Raw genomic sequence first — 16,237 nt, 5'->3', positions numbered from 1 at the left:
GATTTCAAATATATCTAGTATGGTATGAAATCTTTTTATTGCCATTTATTTACCACTGTTATAACAAAAATTAAGATACACATACAGTATGACAGCATTTAGAGCCTTCAGGCCAACAATAGCTAAGGAAAAAAGAAAATTTAGCCTAGATCTGTCTGTCATCAAGTCTTTATTACACTGTCTCTTCATAATACAAGTGAAATAAAAAAATATAGAAAATTATGACACAATAGTAATATGGCACTTTATTATTAGCAGAAGTAGGCTTTAAATATCTATATAATAATAGGGTAATATGCAAATTGGTTGGGATGCCGTCACATAATGACCGATTGGCAGGCTGCGTGTGCAGGAGGAGCGGGTGGGCAGGGACTTGTGTTGGTGGGCGGGGACTTGTGTTGGTGGGCAGGGACTTGCATTGGTGGGCGGGGACTTGCGTTGGTGGGCGGGGACTTGCGTTGGTGGGCAGGGACTTGCATTGGTGGGCGGGGACTTGCAGCATCAGTGGGCAGGGACTTGCGCCGCCCAGGAAGTGAGGTTCGTGTCCCCGCCCCTGGCAATAAGGGCAAATAGCAATATTAAAATATTTCCTTTAATTAATTCCCTTTTAATATGCATAAATTTCGTGCACTGGGCCACTAGTATGTGTGTGTGCGTGTGCGTGTATATATATGTATATATAAATATATACATATGTAAATATATATATATATATATGTATATATATACATATATATATATATATAAATGGTTCCCAGAAGCAAAGATCCTAAAAACATGATAATGTGTCACTAAGGAAATCTGTGCCACACCTAAGCTTTTTTTTTTTTTTTTTTTAACATATTTTTGATTTCAGAAAGGAAAGGAGAGGGAGAGAAACATCAATAATGAGACAGAATCATTGATCTGCTGTCTCCTGCATGCCCCACTCTGGGGATCAAGCCCACAACCCAAGCATGTGCCCCGACCAGGAATCGAACCATGACCTCCTGGTTCATAGGTCGATGCTCAACCACTGAGCCACACTGGCGGGGCACACCTAAGTTATTTTTAACGACCTCTGTGTTTCAGGTACACTAGTTGTGGTTCTGACTCAAGTAATATTTCAGGTATACATACCATCTGGAGCATCCCTTCAGTCCACAAGTTAGAATCTGTGTCTAATGCCCGCTCAAATATGGTCCTGAGAATGTACATCATGACATCACAATTTAGAAGGTTAATCACTTTGCTGAAAGCAGGACAGAATTCAGGAGGTGGTGGTGGTGGTAATGCTATAGTAGATGGGAGATGGATGGCAGAAGAGACAAACAGGTACATTTTTATTTGGGTTATTCTACATGCTAAATTGCAAATGTCAAAATCATATATTACATGCAAAAACAACACAATTTTTATTACCTTTAAAGCACTAAAAACATTAATGTCAAGAGAAATATAAATCACTATGTCAAGCACCCAAAATAAACTCCATTTGCTATAAATTTAAAATTATATCACCACTGAGGTGGGCCATATCTTAAAATGTGAACAAGAAACGAAGGGTTCTTTGCACTTGTATTAGTTGCCCACACTAAATAAACAAGAAAACAAACCACTATATACTCAGCTGATAATAAAACCACAGGAAATAGACAAAATGAGTCAATTCAGAATCTCACTTTTTACCTTCATCTTTGTTTTCTTGTTTTCTCTTTTTCTTCTGCATATGTTCAGCCTATATATTAAAAAAAAAGAAAAGAAAAAGAAGACAGTCTATCTTTAAATATACTGCTTGGCAAGCATGACACAAATGGAATAATTTGAAGCAAGAAGGAAAGTTCCACCAACCTACCAAAATATTTTATATACTGAAGTATGTATTCAAAATGCTACCTTGTTCCAGAAGCAAAATGGTTGTACTAGGAAATGCCTACAGGATGGGTAATATCCTTCCTCAAGAATTTAGTGCCTATTCTTTCAGTCAACAATATTTACTTATTGTCTATTTCTGGTATAATATAGAAAATTTGAATATTGCCTGTATACTAGATAACATTATTGATTCCATTTTAATTTCTTGGGTGAGATAATGGCCTCTATTAATGAAAACCAGTATGAAACTACAGAAAACGCAGAAAATTTTCTGTAGAGTTAAAAAGCATTTTAGGTTTATTTTCTGAAGAGGATACCTTTTCCTACCTTGCTATGTTGTGTTTTGGAGTAATGATAAAAGTACATATTGAAGTCTTTCAATGATTCATCTTTTAGTTCATAAACTCCATGGCCTGATACACCTGGTTTCCTAAATAAATAGAAAATACAGAGATGAACTGCAGTCGTCTTGAAGAATAGAATACAGACAAAATAAGAACCTAAAAAGTAACCTAAAAGTAAAAATCTAGCAGAAAAAAACATAATTATATCTCACTCTGGTGGCTTAAACTGAAATGACAAATTCATTCCAATATTAAAACTGAAAACATACACTGTATGCTCAAAGTCCTGATAACGGCTAAACGGTGTTTCATAATTAGGAAATTTAAACAAATCTAAGGAAGTTTATTTTATACTACATATAATTGATTCCATGATCTTTTTAAATTCCTAAGGATTCTTTTTTAGCCTCTGAAGCCTAAAGGTTGTCTGTTCAATGAAAGCACATTGTATTATCTAAGGTCAAATCTAAAAATGGTAGTGAGACATCATGTCCTCAACAAGTTGTAGATAAAAAATATAGTGTTGAGTCCTCTATACAGCACTGTAAGGCAAAGCATGAAGGCCAAACGAAGTACACCATATTTGCTCTGCACTGTAACAACTTTTGTTTCTATCCAATTCTTAACTTAAATGTTTAACTGAACATTATTAGTGCATTTAAAAAGCTACATTCTATTTTTAAATTATTTGAAACTAGTAATGTATCTATAAATACAATACTATAACAAGTATAAATTTACTATTAGTATCAATCTTTAAAATTCTAAGAATTAATCCACTTATAATCTTACTAGAGGCCCGGTGCACGAAATTCGTGCACTTGGGGGGGGGGGGTCTCAGCCTGGCCTGTGCCCTCTCACAGTGCCCCAAAGAGGTAGGCCAGAGCCACGGACCCCGCCTCTGTGCCGTGCGGAGCTGTGGGACCCCCAGGAATCACCGCACAAAGCCGCGGGCCCCACCTACACACCGCGCATGCAGCATCAAGCCCCCGCCTACCCGTGTGCGCACGCAGCCCTGCCCATCCACGCATGCCCGCCACACACGCAGCCTCACACGCAGCGCTGTGTGAACACTTGTTCCCAGCATGAGGGTGTCACAACGTGAGGGTGTGACGACCACATAGGCTTTTATTAGTATAGATTCCCATTTTATATATCTCAAAGAATCAAAGGATTGTAAAATACTGTTGTTTTTAAAATGTTTTTATTGATTTTAGAGAGAGAAGGGTGAGGGGGAGAGAGAGGAACACTGATGTGAGAAAGAAACATCAATTGGTTGCACCTCGAATCCACGACCTGCGTATGTGCCGACTGGGAATCAAAACGACAAACTTTTGGTGCATGGGATAGGATGACACTCAACTGACTGAGCTATATTGACCAACACATAAAATACTGTTTTAAATCTACTAGAGATTTTCATGTTCAGGAAAAACAATTTTTCAACTTTGGGTGAAAATACTTGCAACAGTTTAAGATGACTGTGTTTTACCTTAGGATAGAGATTTTCAACCTTTTTCAGCTCACGGCACACAAAAATATATTTTTTGCCAATCTGACAAAAGAAGTAGCATTATTTTGATTCATTTACACCAGACAGCTATTGTTGTGTTGGCTGTTGTCATTTTTTATTAGACAAGAGGGAAAAGAGGTCAGTGCCCCTGAATAAATAGTTAGGTATTGCATGTTTTGAAAATTCTTGCAGGACACTTGTTGATAATCGCTGCTTTGGACAACTACTCCTTGCCAATTTATGTGTGTGTGAGAAAACACTTCAAAATTGAATTAAATTATGTAAATTTAAAATGGGTTGTGTATTGAATCTGTCCCAAGATCAGTAAATATACAATTCTTTTAAAAAATAAACAAACAAAAATAAACCTACTAGATAAGCCTAAAATTAATATGTAAAATGAAAATTCATAGAATAAGTTTACCATAAATAAGTCATGGCGTAGTTGATGGGAAAGACTATGGGTAAGGTTTCTTTGCTACATACTAAGTCACTTAATATCGCACAGATGGGTATTTCTCATTCACCTGCTCAAAATATTCATTTCTTCAACAAATATGTACTAAGTGCCTACTGTATGCTCCTTGTTCTCCTTCTAACACTTTATTCTAGTTCTTGGGAATTCAAGCAAGAATTTCAGAGCTTCTACAAAGTATCCAAAATACAAGACCAAAGATTGTCTACTCTCAGAATAAGCATAATCATTAAATACTTACTTAAATGTAGCTACTTTGTTTATAACATTCTCTAAGCCAGTTTCATTATTTTCCTGTTGAAACATAATTTTTGTTATTTTTACCTTCATATAATGACTTTTCTCTTACTGAGAAGTAGAATACATTTTCAACATTCCTGAAGTACTTTATACCCAATAAGTAAAAGATCAATTTCCAATATAAAAAATTAGGTCAACACAATTAACTTTGTTTGGAGGGAACGATTTCTTAATAGACCTATGTATAAACTGTTTAAGGAAGAAATATTATCTAAGTTTGCCCTCATATGCATGTACACACACACATACACATACCCCCCCTACACACAAAACTAATAGTTCAAAGAAAAAGAACTTTATGTAGTACGTTCATTACCCACACCATTTAAGCACATGCCCATGATGTACTAATTGCTAAAATAAAGGTAACAAAATAAATGGGATCTATAGCAAAACACATATGTAAGTGTCCAAATGTATTCTGGCTTCTGCAATTATATATATTTTTTCTAATTGGCCTGAACTTTTCTTTGAACAAGGAATTTTTTTTTAAGAAGTCATTTAAAATCAGGTAAAGGACCTAGTCAAGATAATAAACTAAGATCATAGATTCCCATAGTTTTGCAAAAATTAAGAAAGACTCCTTTTAAAAAATATATTTGGGCCGAAACCGGTTTGGCTCAGTGGATAGAGCATCGGCCTGCGGACTGAAGGGTCCCGGGTTCGATTCCGGTCAAGGGCATGTACCTTGGTTGTGGGCACATCCCCAGTGGGAGGTGTGCAGGAGGCAGCTGATCGATGTTTCTCTCTCATCGATGTTTCTAGCTCTCTGTTCCTCTCCCTTCCTCTCTGTAAAATATCAATAAAATATATTTAAAAAAAAATGTACTTGGGGTAAGCAGTAAAAAGTTAGGTACACCTGAAGCATTTTTTTTTTTTTTTACAAAGTATGGTATGTATATTAATAGGAGTATGTGAAATTACTTTAAGTGGCACACATATATTTTTAAATTTTGAATAATTATTCACTTATTGTAATATATATTCAAAAAATAATCCAGAACATCAAGCCTACTATTTCACTGATATTATTTATTGCGTAGAAAGATGCTAACGAAAATGTAAGTTGATTTTAAATTGTATTCATAATTATAAAATTGGTGAAAGAATATGCAAAAATTATACAAATGACATGCCAAATGGTTTTAGTTTAAGAATTAGTTAACAGAAACTAAACTTATCAGGGTGATCACTTTGTAAGGTATATAAGTGTCTAATCTCACTATGTTGTATAACTGAAACTAACATAATATTATATGTCAACTGTAATTAGAAAATAAATTAATTTTTTAAAAAGTGAAACTGGAAAAAGATATAAATGAAAAGATACAAATTGGGGGTAGGAAGGTGACCAATAGTCAAAACTTATTCTATTCTACTTCTCTGGAAAGCCTTAATAGTACAGATAAGTCTAATTCTCTTTTAAGAATCATTATTCTAATTCATAATTAAATCTCAAGGGAAAAAATATGAGACTCATAATCTTTAGAACTATTACTTAAATATCAGTATTTACAAAAACAAATATCACCCATGGCAGACATGAAAATGCATTCCCAGACCTCTAATTAGATGGACTACAGATACTAATACAGGCCCAATCTGGGAGAAATTAAACATTGTGTAGGCTACCAGCAATCTACGATGCATCTATCTAACCTTCCTTCCTTCTTTCTTTCATCTGGAGTCAGACTTGTACCACAGTCTGATAGCTCCCCACCAGCCTTACCCAGCTTCCTCACCATTTTCTCTCCTAGGCATTATTCCTAATAAAATCTTAAATGTTTTGTCTTGACATCCGCTTCTCAGAAGACTCAAACTAACACACCCACCCAAATAATCTCAATATTTTAGGTAGGCCCCCCACCTTTCCTCTGAAAAAGTCTTAAACAAAAGGTCAAGGAGTTTCTTGCTCTAAAATGTCTCCTAAATAGCCAGAATGTTTCTAAAATGTTTCCTAAAGCCCAAAAGCCCAGACTTAAAAATTTATACCACTAAAGAATGAATGGTGATGGTTTTACATCAGCGGAATTTGCTAAACAAATTTTCCTAAAACTCTGAAGTAGTTTCCAATTAGAGAAAAAGAAAAAAAACCTCTCCATCCCATCTTGAGGTGAATGAAGTAAAAAACAAAATTGGTCTTACATTCTCAGGTAAATTTTTGGCAATGGCACTGTGTGGCATGGGTTCAATACAAAGCAAGTGAATAATTTCTCTCATTGTGACCTCTTCTTTGGTCACATTTCCCACTCCAGGTACATAACGCTCTCCTAATACAAACAATGGAAAAAAAAAAAGTAAAACAATTAATTGCTTTCTATTTAAATCTCTTCCCACCAGGAGCACTTATAGACAGAACACTGCATTAAATTAAGTCCATGAGAGAGGGACTGAGAATTATTGGACATGTTCCTAAAACTGAACAAAAGTCTATATGCTGAAAGAAGGAGGAAGGAAAATGAAGAAATCTAAAAACACAGCCCTTCTCTTTCTTTTGCACACATACATACATATACTCACACATTATAAACAAGGCCCCTCTATTAAATTAGCACGTGTTTCTAATCTAGAAAACAAGGCAGATGGCATTGAATGAGCAGTGGCCATCCTAGCTAATAAAGAGGGAATATGCAAATTGACTGTCACACTGTAATGAGATGGCTGTGCCCACAACGGAGGCAGGGATTCCGTAACATAAGATGGCTGCGCCCACAGCAGAGGCAGGGATGCCATAATACAAGATGGCTGCGCCCATAGTGGAGGCCGAATTCCCGTAACGAGCCTTAGAGAGCAATCAGCAGGGTGAGGCTGTGTGGTGCTGGGCTGGGGCAGAGGACCTGAAGCTGTGGCCCCGCCTGGTGGGGCTTGACAGGGGACCTCAGGCCACGCCCCCTGCCCTAGCGCCGGGCCAGGGGACCTAAGCCCATGCTCCCTGCCTGGCGGGGCTTGACAGGGACCTCAAGGCGTGCCCCCTAACTGGACCAGACCAGGGGACCTCAGGCCGCGCACCCCTTCCCAGTGCCGGTGGGTGGGGGGGTCCTGAGGACTTGACAGGGGACCTCAGGCCATGCCCCCGGGCCTCAAGGCGCACCCCCCGGCCCGGGCCAGGCTACCTGAGGCTGTGGCCCCCACCCAGCAGGGCTTGATGGGGGTAGGGCTGGCCAGGTCTGGATCTAGCCCAATGGGGGTGGGGCTGGCTGAGGATGGGTCTTGTGCGATTTCGAGGCGCATGTGCGTGGGCGGCGACTTGTCTCTGGTTCCCGTGGCGCACCCCAGACTCTGACAGGAGGAATATTTTCATATACATTTTACTAATGTTCTTTCATCTCTGACACTTCTATTATAGAGAAAGGGCAAATAGCAATATTAAAGTATTTCCTCTAATTAATTCCCTTTTAATGTGCACGAATTTCGTGCACTGGGTCCCTAGTCATTGAATAATAGCTTTTCTTTCAAGATCTTCCTCAATTTTGTCTTCGTTATTTATGAAAGAACAAAGTAAAAATGGAAAAGCAAAATGCTTAAAAATGTCTTTATGAATTAAATGACAAAACGGTAATATGTATCAGGAATGAGTGGTGTTGCTAAAATGCCCAAATGATCAGGTTTCCATTTTGCATCTCAATAAACTACCAAATTGAGAGAAAATGCTTAAATTAATAAGAACTTCATTGGTGTTAATAGCATCTAATCCCATTGCCTCAAGAAGGCTTACCATATCTGGTCATATGTCACCACTGATTTTCAATAGTATAACGTGTAAAAAGTCCAATGATATCTACAAGAAGGTTATTAAAAAGACAGTAACCCTTTGCCTAACAGAATTGATGAATTCTACAAATTAGCCAGAGAATGACTTTTTGTTAAATGAATTCATTTCCAACAGACTTAATCCTTTTTATATTTGTAAAGCATCTTATAATTTTTTTTTTCTTCACCAAAAACAGTATCCCCTAAAATTTTAGTTCTGAAAGGAACCATCGAAATCATATAGACTACCTTCATTTTACAAATCACGAATTTGAGATCCAAAGAATGTAAATGGCATGCTCTTGATAGTTGATAGCAAGGCCAAGACTAGGTTTTTTGATTCCTAATTTGAATCTTTTTCTACTTTTTAAAAAATGTTTTCTCCATTATAAGATCAGAGATTTTATATGCTTTTGTAAAAATATTGACTCCTGAAATTAATGAATTTAGGAATATACTAAGTATTAACTAAAAATCAAATCACATAGGAGAAAAAACCCCAATAGATTTGACTAAAAATAATAAAAGCAAAATATAAGCAATAATAAATTAGTAATAATATAAAACAGCAAAAATATAGTATAGAATTTTTGAAAGCACTCCAAGAATACAAAAATTCCCCTCAATTTTTATAACCTAATAAAGTATATCATTAACTTTAAAAATCTTTTACACATTTTAATTTGTCCATTTTTTCCATCAGTTTCTAATGGAATATTCTGGACAAGAAGAGTTAGTACCTGAAAAATTTACATATCACTTAGCAATAAAGGCTTACTATATTTCCTGCTGAGATAAAGCAGCTAATCTAGCATCTAGCTCTAACAAACAAATAAAATGAACCCATGTTTTCAGATTTAGCTACTGGCTAGATTCACCAGGAACTATTAATACAAAGCAGAGTCTGCTGCACTAAAGGAAGAAACAAGAGCCAGAATGAGAAGTTAAGGACTTTTCCTTAGCTGGTAAAATCAACGGAGTCTAGATAACATAGAACATACAAAATTAAGTGTGGCCAATATTTTCACAAAGTAATTTAATAGAATGACACAATAAAAAATATATTTTACTTAGACCTCTGTTACAATGAAATTTCATATCTGTAGAAATTTTTCAGCATTCAGCAGTTATTTTTCACCTACATTTCTATCTATGATAAATATCCCTGACCTCTATAAAAAAGTCCAAACAATTACAAATTAGATATTAGAAAGTAAAGATGTAACAGCTGTGCTTTTTTAAAAGATGGGTTTCTAAACATATTAATCACATTACTATACATTCTAGGCTATATTTGGGAGGTGAGTAAAATGGTAAATTATAGCTCTTATTAATGTTCTCTCTAAAAAGTAACCCAATCCATATGCTATTTCAAAACATGTTTTAATCTTACCCACAATATAGATGAGGATTTGAAGCATTTCTTCTATTAATGTATTATATTGTTTAATCAAATCCTATAGAATCAAAAAATAATAAATTAGTTGTATAAGAACCAAAAACCTCCACACAACATATATTTCTGCATCAGACTCATGGTCCTTCTAAGTCCAGTATTTTCTTTCAACCACAGCAATAGAAAATTATGAGGTGAATAATTCCCTTTTGGACATCAAATTCAACAAAGTTCATAGTATCTGGCACGTAACAAGAAATAGATAATAACTGCTAAATACTATTATTGTGTTACTTATTCCCCTCATAACCTTAAGTCAACAAACTGATTCTAATCTTTAACTTTTCCTCTACTACAGGCTTCCTTCTTACCTGGGTTGGTGAGGCAGTGGCTTCAAATAGGTACCTAACAATTATGGTGAGAGTACCTTTCCATAACACAGTTCTCATTAAGCACTATTGGAAATTATTTATTTATTTTCACTAAGTATAAAACATGACTAAAAATTAGCTTTGTATTTTATATCCTATACATGGCCCTTTTGCAAGTGACTTCTAATCTGAAAGAATAAAATAATGTGATTTATAAATTCAAAGTAGTCAAGTGCTACTTTATAAGTTGTTATCAAATATTAAAACAATGAAGATGTGAGAAAACTCCATGAGACAAACTATAAACTGTGAAAAATATAGCAAATACAATAAATAAATAATTAATAACCTTATTAAATAAGGAACTTTTACAAAAACAGAAAAGGAGCAAAGAACAGGAACAGATAATTCACTACAAAAGGGGAGAAAAGCCAATAATCATGAAAACATGATCACCTCACTGATAATTCAAAAACTACAAATGAAAATGAAACACCACCTTTCATCTATAAGATCAACAAAATTAAAAATACCAGTGCCAGCTGTCCCAGTACAAGGATCCAGTAACAACATATGCAACGTGGTAACCAAGGGATATTACTGGTTATCTATTACTTGCTCTTTTGTGGAGAGTGATTTGCTGGTCTTCTCCCAAGCATCTAACCCAGTGATGAGCAATCTATAGCCAGTGGGCAAAATCCAGCCCAAAGCCTATTTTTCTATGGCCCAAGCAGCTAGGAATGATTTTTATAAAAAAACATGGGCAATCAACTGTATAAGGAACATGAGTGTTGACTCTCAATTAAGTAACATGATATAACAACAAAATGCATTCTTTTCCTTAGTAGACTTATACTACAAAACTCAATTATTATTAATACTAGAGGCCCAATGCATGAAATTCGTGCACTTGGAGAGGGGCAGTCCCTCAACCCAGCCTGTGCCCTCTTGCAGTCTGGGCATCCTAGGGGGATGCCTGACTGACAGCTTAGGCCCGCTCCCCGCTGGCAGTCGAACATCCTTAGCGCTGCCGCCACCACCGCTGCGCTTGCCAGCCATGAACCTGTCTTCTGGCTGAATGATGCTTCCCCTGTGGGAGCACATTGACTATCAGGGGGCAGCTCCTGCATTGAGTGTCTGCCCCCTGATGGTCAGTAAGCATCATAGTGATAGGTCATTCCACTGTTCAGTCAATTTGCATATTAGCCTTTCATTATATAGTGTATTTTTAATTTCATCAACAAAAATTGTGGAAATTTATTTTCTGTTTAAGTACCTATTTATACTCAATTTGGCCTCTGGGCTCAAAATTGGAGTTATTGTTAAAAAGGAACCAATTACTATTTCACCAATTTTAGCTTAATTTATATGTAATTTAAGTATACTATTTTGTGGTATAATTTTTGAAATTCATATTTATTCACCACACACAGGTTTTCTCTTTTTTTTTCATTATTGTTAATGTTTTTCATTTTCAAAGGCAGCTCATATTTTGAGATTGTTTGGCAGCTTGTTTTTGGTGGGTGCCAAATTATGTGCAGTGTGGTGTTAAAAGGTAATTCAGATCATCTAAATATATGCTTCAATAAATACAATTTAGAAAGGCCAAAATTTTTTTTAAATGCCACTACAGATGTATGTACTGCTAGAGAAATCTTAAATCAAAGTAACTTTTCTGAAAGCAATTTGACAAAATACAAGAAGAATCTTAAGAAAAAGCACACACTAGCCCTGACCAGGTAGCTCAGCTAGTTACAGCATCCTTCCAATATGCCTAGGTATGGTTATCTCTACAGTCAGGGCACATATAAGAATCAACCAATTGCCCAGCCAGTGTGGCTCAGTGGTTGAGTGTTGACCTATGAACCAGGAGATGGCGGTTGGATTCCCAGTGAGGGCACATACTCAGGTTGTGGGCTTGATCCCCAGTAAGGAGTGTGGAGGAGGAGGGCCGATCAATGATTCTCTCTCAAAATTGATGGTTCTCTCTCTCTCTCCCTCTCCCTTCCACTCTCTGAAATCAATAAAAACATGTTTAGGAAAAAAAAAAATCAACCAATGAATGCATAAATAAGTGGAACAACATTTGTCTGTCTGTCTCTCTCTCTTTCACTTACTCTCTCCCTTCCTCTCTTTCTAAAATTAATAAAAAAAATAAAAAATATTTTTATTGATTTCAGAGAGGAAGGGACAGGGGGAGAGATAGAAACATCAATGATGATAGAGAACCTTTGATTGGCTGCCTCCTGCACACCCCACATTGGGGATTGAGCCCACAACCTGGGCATGTGCCCCTGACTGGAATCAAACCTGGGACCCTTCAGTCCACAGGCCGATGCTCTATCCACTGAGCCAAACTGGCCAGCACAATAAAAAAAAAAAAGAAGCACACTGTTTTGTCCAGCAAATCTACTTCAAGTAATTTATCTTAAACCCTAGCTGGTTTGGCTCAGTGGATAGAGCATCAGCCTGTGGACCAAAGGGTCCCAGGTTCAATTCCAATCAAGGGCACATACCTTGGTTGCAGGCTTCTCCCCTGCCTGGGCTCTGGTCAGGTGCATGCAGTAGGCAACCAATCGATGTGTTTCTCTCACATTGATATTTCTCTCTGTCTTTCCCTCTCTCTTCCGCTCTCTCTAAAAATCAATGGAAAAACATCCTTGGGTGAGGATTTAAAAAAATAATCTATATATAAAACCCTAAGCAATCGAATGGCAGAACAACTGGTCGATCGGTCACTATGACATGCACTGATCACTAGGGGGCATATGTGGATCTATATGTAAGAGTATATGTATGTATCCTGCATGCACCTGACCAGAGCCCAGGCAGGGGAGAAGCCTGCAACCAAGGTATGTGCCCTTGACTGGAATTGAACCCGGGACTCTTTGGTCCACAGGCTGATGCTCTATCCACTGAGCCAAACCAGCTAGAGCTTAAGATAAATTATTTGAAGTAGATTTGCTGGACAAAAATCACACGGGAAACACACACACACACACACACACACACACACACACATATGTGTGTGTGTGTGTGTGTTACCCGTGTGATTTTTGTCCAGCAAAATCTTTAATCATATTTAAGATTGTTATTTTTTATCTGTGATTTTTGCAGATACAGATAAAAAATAACAATCTTAAATATGATTAAAATAGTTAACAATAGGGAGAGGGAATAATGGCGGCGGAATAGACAGACGTGTTCTGAGCCTTGTCCCGGAGCAGAAAGAAAGAACAGCTGAGGGTCGCACAAGGAGTGTTTGTTGGCTGGTTGGGAGACAGCTGAATTCCAGAAGGAGGCGGGGGACTGCTGAACGGGGTTCCCCTGACCTGGCAGCACCCACTGCGGCTGGGTCCCCTCCCGGAGCTGCGGGCTTGGACGCGGAGTCTGCGCCATCTTGATCCGGAAAGTGGAGCTTATCTGAAGCCTGAGAATCCACAACTGCGGCACCCCAGGAACAGCTGCGAGCCCCAGAACAACGCTCCCCAACTGGCGCAAGCACACGGGTTCAGAGGAGCTCTACACTCCACCACGGAAAGGTCAGATTTCGCCTGAGATAAGGTGAGGTCTCTGGTCCCGGCGGGAGAGAGGAACGCGCGTTTCGCGGGAGCTGGAGGACCAGGGAAGTCTGTGCCTAGAAAAATCCGTGGCTGTAGGGGCTGGCGTGATCTGTGAATGTGGAAAGGGGTCCTCAGAGCTGCTAAGAGAAGGGCACTCTAAAAAGCAACCCATTTTGATCTGAAGTGCAGGGACACCCTAAGAATTTCAGGCAGTCCAGACTTATGCGCAGCCCCTGCGTTCCCTGGGTGCCTGGGTTTACGCGCAGCCACGGAGTGCGCACACTTGGGCTTTTTCCTCTTGAAATTCTGGCTTCTGATTACTAAGCCCAATACATAGGATCACCCAGTTGGGGACACCCTGGGAGACTGCAGGGGAAGGTTGTTTTTCTGGAACCCGGGGATCGGAGCGGGGAGTGAACATCAGAGAGTCAGCTCTGAGGCAGACCACTCCCACAGGCCGGTGGGAAAGAGTGCCACAGGGAAAGAAGGCTCTAACACTGCCTAGAGAGGCCATAGATAGACCCGGAAGTCAATCCAGAAACACTGCCACCCAGGGGCTGAATCACAAATTGACTCTTGTGTAATCAAAAATAAAGGAATACGAGAAATTAAGACACACCGCCTGCTTAAAATCAGGACTGGCTTACAACACCGAAGAGCAGTGGATCGCAGGGAACTGCAATACTGTCTGGACTGAGAAACAGGCGTGCCAAACAGAAAAACAGAGGAAGTGAATGACCTTCACTACTTCACATTTTATTTTTACCTTTTATTTTTTTATTTTTTTTATTTTTTTTTTTATTTTCATTTTTTGCATCTTTTAATCAAGAAACTTTTTTTTTCTTTTTTCATCACTTGATTTTACCTTTTTAATGATTACATTTTTATTTTCAATCCGTATTATTACTACTGCTATTTTATTTTATTTTATTTTATTTTTTTAAGTGTCATTTTACTTTCTCTTCATTTTATTTTGGGATTAGGGTTCTACATTCTATTTTTATCTTTCCTTTAGCATCGTTTTACTCTATCTCAACTCTACCTTTAGGCCATCACTCTCTTCCTAACCTCCCCCTTTTCATTGTCCTGTTTATCTTACCCTTTTACTGCTTTAGATTTTCCCTATTCTTTCTGTTTACCCCTTGTTAAAATTTCACCCTACTTACATATCTAATCTCCAATCCCCTGCTCCAAGTCCACATACACCTCTCCCTTCACTGTCTGAGCTATCCATAAACTTGTCCTTCTCTCTGTCCTTTTGTTGTTGTTTGCTTGAATGTAGATTATACCCAATTTTTATGCTTTTTTGTGAGATTGTTTTGCTTATTCTTCTTTTGTTTATTTTTTTGTTTGTTTTGTGCTTCAGCTTTCCCTTGCCTCACTCCGTATTAGTTGGTGTTGTAGTTTGTACTAATCCCCAGGCATTTGTTGCTGGCATTTGCTGGGATTAGTGATTGTTCTATTGGAGTTTTATCCCCAATATATATAGTCTGTTCCCCTTTCTCTCTTAGTCACTTTCTTGTCTCTCTTACTTTTTTTTTTTTCTTTTTCTCTTTACTTTCCCTTTTCCCAATTTCATTTTCACACTCCTTTTTTCTTTTTTTCTTTCTTTCTTTCTTTTTCCTCTTCTTCTTTCTCTCCTATCACCTAATTTGCCTTTCTCTGGTGGTCACCTTTATTGGAGGTTATTAATATCGTGAATACATTCCTGTTCAGTGCCTTGTGAGTTGTACCTGGTAGTGCTGTATTTTGTGCCTTTAAATCAACCCAGGAGAGAGAGAACTACATAACCAGACACCCAGAGAAGAGAGACCATGGGGAGACAAAGAAGCAGCCCGCATATGAAAGAAAAACAGGCATCACCAGAAAAGGAAGTAAACGAAATGGAGGCAAGCAACCTTCCAGAAAAAGAATTCAGAGAAATGGTCATAAGGTGGCTGAAAAGAATGGAAGACAAATTCGACAATATGAGCAAGAACCAAGAGGAAATGAAGAAGAACCAAGAAGAAATGAAAAATGACATCGCTGCTGTAAAGAACTCAATAGAAAGCATCAAGAGTAGACTAGAAGAAGCAGAGGACCGTATCAGTGAGCTAGAAGACAAGATGGAAAAAAATACCCAAGAAAAGCAACTTCTAGAAAAAAAAATTAAAAGGCAGGAGGAGAGTCTAAGGGAACTTTGGGACAACACGAAACAAAACAACATCCGCATAATAGGGGTTCCAGAAGGAAAGGAAGCTGAGCAAGGAATAGAAAACCTCTTTGAAGAAATAATGACAGAAAATTTCCCAGATATAGGGAAGAAAAAACCCACACAAATCCAGGAAGCTCACAGAGTCCCAAGCAAAATGAACCCCAAAAGACCGACGCCAAGGCACATTATAATTAAATTGGCAAACACCAACGACAAAGTAAGAATCTTAAAAGCAGCAAGAGAGAGACAGAAAGTTACATACAAAGGAACCCCCATCAGACTAACAACTGATTTCTCAACAGAAACTCATCAGGCCAGAAGGGAATGGAATGAAATATACAAAGTCATGCAAAGGAAGGGGCTGAATCCAAGAATACTGTACCCAGCAAGGCTGTCAATCAAAATTGAAGGTGAAATCAGGAGCTTCACAGACAAAAAAGGACTAAGGGAATTTATTACCACCAAACCAGCAATGCA

At 37.9% G+C, this 16,237-nt stretch overlaps 1 protein-coding gene across 2 annotated transcripts in view; it reads right to left on the bottom strand.

The window, feature by feature from the left end:
- The window catches only part of UBR1 (ubiquitin protein ligase E3 component n-recognin 1), a 166,664-nt gene that overhangs the window by 74,291 nt on the left and 76,136 nt on the right, over positions 1–16,237 (bottom strand). For both annotated transcript variants that reach the window (XM_080674650.1, XM_080674651.1), the window contains exons 20-25: positions 9,630–9,693; positions 6,632–6,756; positions 4,428–4,480; positions 2,182–2,284; positions 1,669–1,717; positions 1,120–1,274 (exon numbers count right to left, since the gene is read on the bottom strand). In XM_080674650.1, coding sequence (XP_080530776.1) covers positions 1,120–1,274; positions 1,669–1,717; positions 2,182–2,284; positions 4,428–4,480; positions 6,632–6,756; positions 9,630–9,693 — 549 coding nt within the window. The remainder of the gene's footprint in view (positions 1–1,119; positions 1,275–1,668; positions 1,718–2,181; positions 2,285–4,427; positions 4,481–6,631; positions 6,757–9,629; positions 9,694–16,237) is intronic.

The sequence above is a fragment of the Plecotus auritus genome, assembly GCF_963455305.1.
Source record: "Plecotus auritus genome assembly, chromosome: 1".
Lineage (NCBI taxonomy): Eukaryota > Metazoa > Chordata > Mammalia > Chiroptera > Vespertilionidae > Plecotus > Plecotus auritus.
This window is presented reverse-complemented; position numbering and strand designations above follow the sequence as displayed.